This window comes from Monoraphidium neglectum (genome assembly GCF_000611645.1).
Source record: "Monoraphidium neglectum strain SAG 48.87 unplaced genomic scaffold scaffold02389, whole genome shotgun sequence".
Taxonomy (NCBI): Eukaryota; Viridiplantae; Chlorophyta; class Chlorophyceae; order Sphaeropleales; family Selenastraceae; genus Monoraphidium; species Monoraphidium neglectum.
The window spans coordinates 1-9,378 of NW_014011239.1; the positions used below are offsets into that span (position 1 = coordinate 1).

At 65.5% G+C, this 9,378-nt stretch overlaps 3 protein-coding genes across 3 annotated transcripts; 2 read left to right on the top strand and 1 right to left on the bottom strand.

Moving 5' to 3' along the window:
* Nucleotides 1-257: 257 nt before the first annotated feature.
* On the top strand, nt 258-1,924 carry MNEG_10610 (acetyl-CoA carboxylase carboxyltransferase subunit beta; the record flags this gene model as incomplete). The annotated part of the gene is made up of 5 exons (XM_014040916.1): nt 258-471; nt 718-845; nt 1,007-1,084; nt 1,234-1,382; nt 1,609-1,924. The coding sequence occupies 5 exons, from the start codon at nt 258-260 to the stop codon at nt 1,922-1,924; spliced, it is 885 nt and encodes a 294-aa protein (XP_013896370.1).
* A 969-nt stretch (nt 1,925-2,893) lies between these two features.
* On the bottom strand, nt 2,894-5,490 carry MNEG_10611 (hypothetical protein; the record flags this gene model as incomplete). The annotated part of the gene is made up of 7 exons (XM_014040917.1): nt 2,894-3,115; nt 3,325-3,407; nt 3,909-4,191; nt 4,407-4,706; nt 4,914-4,999; nt 5,194-5,304; nt 5,388-5,490. 7 exons carry the CDS (start codon nt 5,488-5,490, stop codon nt 2,894-2,896), a joined length of 1,188 nt encoding a protein of 395 aa, XP_013896371.1.
* Nucleotides 5,491-7,956: 2,466 nt separating this feature from the next.
* Nucleotides 7,957-8,878, top strand: MNEG_10612 (geranylgeranyl diphosphate synthase; the record flags this gene model as incomplete). The annotated part of the gene is made up of 3 exons (XM_014040918.1): nt 7,957-8,241; nt 8,563-8,754; nt 8,858-8,878. 3 exons carry the CDS (start codon nt 7,957-7,959, stop codon nt 8,876-8,878), a joined length of 498 nt encoding a protein of 165 aa, XP_013896372.1.
* Between the last annotated feature and the right edge of the window lie 500 nt (nt 8,879-9,378).

Consider the following 9,378-nt stretch of genomic DNA (forward strand, 5'->3'; position numbering starts at 1 on the left):
CCTGCGGCGCGTGCAGGCGTTGCTACAGCGAGGGAGGTGCGGGCGGGCTGAGTGCTTCCGCAACGGCCTGCGACAGGCCTGCAAAATGGCGACCTGATCGGCAGTTTGCACATCCATCCGCACGCCCCAGTCCCGTGCGCGACCATCCTGGCACTCCCCCTTTTTCCCTCCCCCCCCCCCCAAAATAACCCTTAGGCCTGCTCCACGGCATCCCCATCGCGCTGGGTGTGATGGAGTTCGGCTTCATGGGCGGCAGCATGGGCAGCGTGGTGGGGGAGAAGCTGACGCGCCTGATCGAGTACGCCACCCAGGAGGGCCTGGCCCTCATCATAGTGTCCACCAGCGGCGGCGCACGCATGCAGGAGGGCATCATGAGCCTCATGCAGATGGCCAAGATCAGCGCCGCGCTGCACGTCCACCAGAACGAGGCCAACCTGCTGTTCATCTCGCTGCTGACGTCACCAACCACCGGTGGGCGGCGCGGGATGGGGGGGCAGAGGGGGCGCCTGCGGGGTGAGGGGGGGGGGAGAGGGCAAAGTGGGGGTCGCTGGGTGCTGGGCGGCCGGGGCGGCGGTACGAGGGTGGCGTTGCGTGGCCAGCAACATGGCAGAGAGCGGGGCCATCCGTTGACTTCGACGTGGCGAGGCGCCCTTCCCCCCTCTCAAGCCTGCTTCACCCGCGCTTATGCTGGCCCCTCCCATCCCCCTGCGGTCGCAGGTGGCGTGACCGCCAGCTTTGGCATGCTGGGTGACATCATCATCGCCGAGCCCCAGGCCATCATCGGCTTTGCTGGGCGCCGTGTGATCGAGCAGACCCTCAACGAGAAGCTGCCCGACGACTTCCAGGTGCGTGTGTGTGTGTGTGTGTGTGTGTGTGTGTGTGTGTGTGTAGGGGGACGCTGTGGCCGAGAGTCCAGGGTTGCGGCATGGACTTTCACAAGGTATTTCGCAAGGCACGCAAGCCTTCACAGGGCGGCTGGCAAGCGGCGCCCGCACGCGGGCGCCAGTCCGTCTTGACCCTGGGGGACACGCCGCAGCCAGCCCTGGGGCGGGAGCGCGTTGCTGCCCGCCCACTGCCGTGCCACGTGGGCTCGAAATGTTCTGAAACCATTCCAGGGGTGCACCCTGCAGCACTACCCGGCCCGACGGGACCCCTGGAGTCGTGGACCCCGCTGACCCTCCGCCTGATCGATCTCCTCCCCTCCCCCCCCCCAAAAACAAAATCACCCCTCAGACCGCGGAGTACCTGCTTGAGAAGGGCCTGCTTGACCTAGTGGTGCCGCGCTCCTTCCTCAAGGGGGCCCTCTACGAGATCATCGACTTCTACAAGGACGCGCCTTACAAGAGGCGCGGCGCCATCCCATACGGCGTGCAGCGTGGCAGGTGCGGCGGCGATCGCGCCCCAGGGGGGGGGGGCGGGGACTGGTAGCCCTGGGACGGAGCGGCGGCGGCGGCACGGCGGCAGATTGGCACCGAAATCGGACGCAGCTGCTTGCTGCCGGCCGGTTGGTCGGTCTCAATGGCTGTCCGGAACCCAATGGCATGGCGTTCAGCCTGAATGAATGCCCGATTTTCGCGCATTTGCCCCCGTCCTGCGCCCGCCCCGCAGCTACGCGCTCACCGCGGAGGAGAAGATGCGCCGCCGCTGGAACGAGTGGGCCGCCGCCGGCGCGCCCGCCGCCGACGGCGCGCCGTCGTTCGGCGAGCTGGTGTCCAGCTTCCGCCGCGTGGTGGCCGCGGACGACGCGGCACGCGCGGGCGAGCTGGACGTGCGGTCGCTGGTGGGCGACGGCGCCGCGCTGGAGGAGGCGCTGGGCGTGTCGCGTGACAGCGTCATCGAGTGGATGGAGGTGCAGGAGAGCCTGCTGCAGCAGCAGGAGAGGGCCAAGGACAAGAAGTTCCTGTTCCAGGTCAAGGCGCCCTGATCTGGTCCGATCTGATCTGACCTGATCTGACGCGATCTGATCTGGCGCCCGGAGCGCCGCGGCCTGGGCTGTGGGGATCCGTTGGCGATCGCGCCCACTGCAAGGCCTGGGAAGCCCCTCAAAACCGATGGGATGCAGCCGCCCCCTATGTGTGGCGCATACTAGGCCCCGCTGCGCGCGGGGCGGGAGCCAGGAGGCGCGCACTCGCCGCCACTTTCAACGCGCGAGGACAGGCGGCACGAGGGGCCGCGTCCCAGCCCGCAACGCATGGCATGCGTGGCTGATGGTTGTGTACATGGCTGCTTGCTCCCCTTTCATGAAAGCACCCAAAAGAGTTTTTCACGGGGCCGCGCGTGCCAGCCAGCGCCCCGCCCACTGCTCTATCCCACCGTTTGCGCCTGGCGCCGCCACTCTTACAGACGTGGTGGGGGCGGCGCCCAATGTGTCCCATACTGCACACCCCCACGCTGGTTTCCCTTTGGCACACCCCTTTTTGCGCTGTGCGGGTCAGCAACAGTAACATCTGCTAGCTTTGCTCCCACCGATTTTGGCCGACACGACCAGCCAGCCGAGGCAGGGCAGTGCAGCACGCTGCTCACAAAAGCGACGCTCCTTGAAACGAAATGCGTTGCACCGGGCCCGTGCCGCCTGGACACCAGCCGGGGTTACTGTTACTCTTGTGGCCATGCAGGGCTGCAACAGAAGGGCCAACGAAACAGAGTCGGTCCCCCAGTGCCAAAAATGGGCACGATGCGTCGGAAGGAGGCGGCGCGCCGCTGCACGCTCGTGTCGCAGAGCGTGGGGGTGTACATGGGGGCACGGGTGCGCAAGGAGATGGGTGCCGCACAAGACATCTACAACAATGCTGGCAACTGGATTGCAACGAGCTGCCCAACCTGCAGATAAAACAGCCTTCTCTCGACCATACACCACTCGAAATTCGAACCACGCATGACGTCACGAGCCAAGTCACGTGGCGGCCAGCGTGAACACCCTGGCGGTGCCGTCGTCCGCGCCGGTCAGCACCATAGAACCGTCCGGGCTGATCGCGATGTCCTGCAGGCAGTCCGTGTGGCCGCCGCAGGCGCGCACGCACAAGGACGTGCGCAGATCCCACCAGCGGACGATGCCGTCCAGGCAGGCCGTCGCCACCAGGGGCTGGTGCGGGTGCCACGCGATCCGCGTTATGCCCTGCGCGCGTGAAAAACGGGGTCGGATGAGGAGCGAGTGTCAGGCACAACACCGGCAACCAAAGAGCAAGCGGCCCTGGAATCGATAATCCAGCGCGTTGGGCCAAGAGCGGGCTCTGTGCCAGCGCCGCCGCGGCGCCCCCTCTCGGCCCGGCGCGCCTGCGGGTGCTCGCAGCTGCCGCGCTGCGTCCAGCCGTTGGCGTCCCAGACCACCAGCCGCCCGTCCATGCCCGCAGAGGCGGCCAGCGGCAGGTGGCGGCTGAAGCCCACCGCCTCGACAGACTCCTCATGACCTGACAGAGGTAAGCGGTGTTGGAGTTGTTGCGAGGGGCGAGCACGGGAGGTGGGTGGTCAATGGAAGGAGCAGCATCCGGAGGGCAGCATGCGGGAGCGGCCGACGGGAAGGGTCTAGGCGTGTGAGCCTTGCCGGGGGTTCTTGGGAATCAGGGTGCTCAGACAAGGCTGAAAGTGGTCTGCACTGGTGTTGACCTCAGAATTTGATGGTACTAGGTTGATCATCACGGCACGCTGATCAAGTTGGCCCTGGCATCTGTAAACAAACCAAGCAAACAGCCACGCGCAGAAAAAGAGGATCGGCTCAGACAAGGCTGAAACTTGGGTCACCAGCGGTGTTGACCTCAGAATTTGATGGTACATAGTGGTTATTCCTCATCGCCGCCAGCTTTCGCGTACACACGCTCGCATGCACGCTTCCAAACGCCAACCATCACACAACACACCAACACAAAGGCGCGCGCAACCCTACATGCGCGTTGCGTCCCTCTCTGTCTCACCCGCCGGCGACGCCAGCACGCGCCCGTTGTGCGTGTTGGTGACCCTCAGGCTCCCGTCCTGCGCGCCCGTCAGCGCCGCGACAGACTCCCCACTGCCGTGGAGCGCCAGGCAGGTGATGCCCTCCTCATGGAAGGGGTGGCCGCTGACCGCCAGCGCGCACTCGCCGGTCTTCGGGTTCCACACGCGCAGGCTCGCATCGCCCTCGCCGCCGACGGTGACTACGGCCTTCCCGTCGGCCGTGAACGCACCTGCGGTCACGGGGCCGCGGTGGCCCGAGAACACCTGGGGAGTTTCCGGGGCAGGAGGGGAGGCCGGGGTGCGGCAGGGCGCAGGGTTGGGCACAGGGCTTGACAAGCACGGGGGGGCAGAGGGTTGACAAGAGCGCCGCTGCGGGGCACACCTGGGGCGGACGCGCGAGCTCGAGGCAGCACGCTCCGCAGCAGCCAGCTGGGCGGCCCTCGCCGCCCGCCCCCGGCGGTGTTGCTGCCGGCCCCCACCTGCATGCAGTCGCCGCTGCGCGCCAGCCACATCCAGGCGCTGAAGTCCTCGGACCCCGCGAGCACCACGTCGCCGCGCGGGTGCCACGCCACCCAGTGCACGTCGTCGGCGGGGCCCTCCAGCGTCCGCAGGCAGGCGCCGTCCTGCGCCGACCAGACGCGCACGGTGCTGTCGAGGCTGGCGCTGGCCAGCAGGGCGCCGCTGGCGCTGAAGGCGAGGGAGACAATGGTGTCAGTGTGGCCCGAGAGCTCAAACGTGCCCAGGGTGCCGCCCGTCTCCTCTAAGGCGTCCTGCCCGACCTGCGGAGTGATGGAGGGCGTGGCGCCGCGGCGGCGGTCGGAGGGGCCCGCAGACGCAAGGGGGCGGGCTCGGTGGCGGTGCGACGCCAGGGCCACGGGGCGCGGCGAGCGGCCGCAGAGCAGGACCGCCGCCGCCGCGTGCGTGGGCTCGCTGTCCCACCCGCTCGCGCAAGCGTGCCCGGTCTGGGCGTGTGTAGGGGCGCGCACCCGCCACAGGAAGGCCTTGTCGTCCTGGCCGCCGGTGGCCACCATGTCGGGCTGAGCGGGGTTCCATGCGACGGCGAGCACAGCGTCTGATCGGGTTGCAAGGAGCGCGGGATTCCTGGGTCGGCCGGGTGTGCGCATGCGCTCCACACGCACCAAGCTTGCGGGCTGTGCAAAGCAGGGGTATCACTGGGGCGTATCCTCAAAAATTGGGAACGTTTGCAGGACGCGGGGCACGCGGCAGCGGCGGCAGCAGCGGCGGCTGCGCTGCGCGGCGGCGCACCGGTGTGGCCCTCGAAAAGCTGGATCGAATCGTCGTCCACCTGCGCGTGAGCCCCTGAAGGTCCCTCTTCGTCGTCATCAATCACGCCTTCGCTGCTGCCCTCCTGCATGCCTGCATAGACAGAGCACCGCGTCATGCCGCCATGCAGATCGCGACAGGCCGCGGCCCTGGGTGCAGGCCCAATTTCAGCATACCTTCAAGGTCATCCAGAACCTCTACATCGTCTGGCAGACCGCCCTCGTCGCCGATGAAGCCCTCGTCCTCATCCTCTTGCAGCTCTGGTTGATGTGGCTGCATGGTGCTGCGTAAATTATGATGTGATTGTGGATAAGACACACAAAGTTGGTTTGTAGGGATGGCAACCGTGGTAGCAGTCTGTATGCCGCAGAACTTCAATCTGTGTCTCCCTGGCGACACGTTGCTGACAGGTGACCGCTCCAGCTGACGGCGAAAAGAATACGGCACCGATCGAGCCCCCCCCCTTGTAATGAGCATAGAAGAAACAATTTATTGCTGCATATACTAAAGTACATACAGTAGGTGCACAGAGCTCGTAATAGAACCGCTCCAGGCTGCGCGAATGTCTGCATGGCTGGTGATGAACGCTAGCTGACCATGGACAGCATGCAAGGAAACCAGGGCGCACCCATCGACCCTTCCAGGAGCCCCCGCCCGAGTACATACCTAGATTTTGCAGCGGCTAGGTGCATGCAGAGGCACAAAGCAAGCCAGGCCAGCTAATTGATGCTTGCAACAGGAAGCTGGTCTGACAGCATGACACTCGTCGCAGGTTGGTGTGGAGAGAGTGGATGCCGCCAGGATTTACCGACAGACAGCGATGCACATGCATGCAGTGTTTGTCCCACTTATCATATGCATAGGATTGCAAGAGGGCGCGCCCGGACCCCCAGATTGTTCACCAACCACATTGATGAGGCGGGACAGAGGCGAAGCTGCTGGGCGGCAGGGCGGATTAGTGGACTGCAGTAACCAAGCGCTCATGCGCAAGGTAGTGATGAACCTCCATATAAACACACAGATTTACAGCACCCGCGAAAGCAAACAGGGCGCAGCATGTACTGGTGTGTGGAGTGTAATTGGGTACTGGATACGGCCTGCTCATGTCCCGCATGTCCCAAAGAACTCGTGAGTTCAGATGCAATCGAATCGCATACAGGGGACTCTGGGACCTGCCGACCCACCAGCAAGCTCCTCATTCAGAAACACTCACCTGGTTGGCCGGTGGCTCAGGCGCCTGTTTGCCCAGGGGCCCTCCCTCTGAGCTCAGGTGCGCAGGGGCTCAAGGCGGAGACACCCCCCCCCCCCCCGTGCTAGGATGTTGGTGACGCTGCGCGACCCACCCAAATTACCCCTAGGTATATAAAGCACAAACATCTTTCACCTGTGCGCGCCATGTCCACTGAATATCGCCCATCATAAACGTACAGCTCTCGCGGCCAAGTGGATATCCTGCTGGCCGGCCCCTTCCCAAACCAAGCCTCCCAACTCATGGGCGGATGATATGCCGGCAATCGCTGTCCCTCAATCCTGCCCCAGGATTTTGAGCATGGCATGTCCTGCCGCATTTGAGCGCACTCGTGCATCCTGGGGAGGGAGGGGCTATGGTGGAGACATCAGTCAAAACATGCTGCCACGGTGGGGCTGGAGCGGGGGGCATACTGTTGACCGTCTCTTGACCGCCGTCCCTACTTATCACAGGCCTGCACCTGCAAACAGCAAGAGCAGGATGCTCTTCCGCATCTCTATGCTGGTTGAGGCCCACTTTGGTCGGCCCCCGTGCTGAAGCGGGCTCTTGTTTTTTCACCTCTTCAGCTGCCCAGCGCACCGTGCTAGCTTTGACTACACCCGCTGCACAAAGTGCAAAGGGCAGCAATTAACTACGGTGCAACTGCCCTCATCTCGCCTGCGGCATACCCATACCCTGCCAGGGCGACATCGCACCTCTCTGCTCTCGTGGATCTCCAGCGCGCTGCTTGCGACGCTATAGAGATTGATTTGAAGTTGATTGTAATTAGATCTGAGCAGTATCGCGAAACATGCAGCTGCAGGGCAGAGGGATGCGGCCTGCTGTGAGCAGCGGTGGTGCTAGCAGGTGCGGGTGCTGTGAGATCCCATGAATCCTATTTGGTGGACCAGTGGGCGCCTGCAGCTGACGCCCCGCGGAAATTGGTGCAGGCATGCTCGGGGGACACCAGCAGCAGCTCGGCCCATTGGCAGGACCCAGGTGCGCGGATTCGGGCAATATGCGCTATATGTTGGCCGCGCGGTAATAAAAGGGACGGCCCATTGCCAGTGTGACAACTCAGGAGCGGCAGTCATTGCCGCCGCGCGCAAAACGAAGGCGCCGGGCGGGTGGTGCTGGTGGTGCTGCTGCTCCCGTATTTGGTGGCGCCTTGCACTGAGCAAGTGCAACTCGTCCTCAACATACCTGGGCCAGGTCCGCATCAGGGTGGCATCACCGACCGCAGAGACAATCAGCAGCGAGTCAGGTGCGCAGCCCCTGACCGCGGCTGGGGCGAGAACGCAGCAGCCGTCCGGCGGAAGGCAGCTGCTGCACGCAGCTGCTCCCAGGAGCAGCAGCAGCAGCAACGCCGCAGCGCTGGGGTGTGGCGCGGTCGCGGGCCTTCTCCAGACGCCGTCCGCCCTGCGGGCCCCATCCCCCGCGCGACGCTCCCCTCGTCCCTCCCCAAACAACACCCGCCGCGCCCGCCGCCGCCAGGCTCCTTTGACTTCAAGTCTTACATGGAGTCCACTGCCAAGGCGGTCAACGCCGCGCTCGACGCCGCGGTCCCCGAGAAGTACCCGGAGACCCTGAACGAGGGCATGCGCTACTCGCTGCTCGCCGGCGGCAAGCGCGTGCGCCCGGCGCTGTGCCTCGCGGCGGCGGAGATGGTGGGCGGCAGCGCGGCGGCGGCGATGCCGACGGCGTGCGCCATGGAGATGATCCACACGATGAGCCTCATCCACGACGACCTGCCGGCGATGGACAATGACGACTTCAGGCGCGGGCGGCCAACCAACCACAAGGTGGGCGCCTGCAGGTCGGAGAGGGCGAGAGGCCGGGCCCCAACGTCGGCCAGCCGGATGCAGAGGCGGCTGCCGTCGAGCGGCGGCGCGCCGGGCGACGCGGACAGACGGAGACCGCCAGGCGGGGCAGGGGCCGGCAGCGGCCGCAGCCATGGCGTCGACGCAAGGGGCAGCGTCGGCTGCAACGTCGACACATGGCCGGCAGCGTCGACGCGCACGGCCGCGTGACAGTCAGTTGCGGCTGCAAATCAGGGCCTGGACATCAATGCCGCCCCCGCACCCCAAACCCTTCCCCTCACCCCTCTGCTCACCCCTTCCCAGGTGTATGGCGAGAACATGGCCATCCTGGCGGGCGACGCGATGCTGGCCTACGCCTTTGAGCACATCGCGCGCGCCACCCAGGGCGTCCCCGCGGACCGCGTGCTGCGGGTGATTGTGGAGCTGGGGCGCGCCAGCGGCGCGGACGGGCTGGTGGGCGGGCAGGTGGTGGACATCCAGTCGGAGGGCAAGGAGGTGCGCACGTGTATGCGTGTGTGTTTGCGTTTTGTATGTTCGTGTGTGTTTGTGTAAGAGAGAGATAGAGAGAGTGTGTGTGTGTGTTTGTGTGTGTGTGTAGGGGGGGGGGTGGAGGGGCTGAGGGGGGGGCCGCAGGGCTGCAAGGGCACGTAATCAGGCTGTTGCTCTGGGTGTTTTGGGGTGTTGGGGGTGCGGGATGCGGGGCCTGGCGAGTAGGGCGCCCTGGCGGTGGCGCAGGCGGCTGCAGCAGGGGGTGCGGCGAGGGCAGCTGGGCGTGGCTGGGTACTGCGCAGGCTGGCGCCTTTCGTGTCACTCCGGCCAAAAGCTCCATGTACGCATGGAAGCACGTGCATGCGCATACGCACATGCACATGTACACACATGCACGCACTCCCTCTTCCCCCTTACACACACACACACACATGCATGCAACCCCCTGCTCACCCACCCCTCCCCAGGTTGGCCTTGACGTGCTGCGCTACATCCACGAGCACAAGACGGCGGCGCTGCTGGAGGCCGCGGTGGTCTGCGGCGCCGTCGTGGGCGGCGCCAGCGACGAGACGGTGGAGAAGCTGCGGCGCTACGCGCTCAACATCGGGCTGGCCTTCCAGGTGGGCAGCC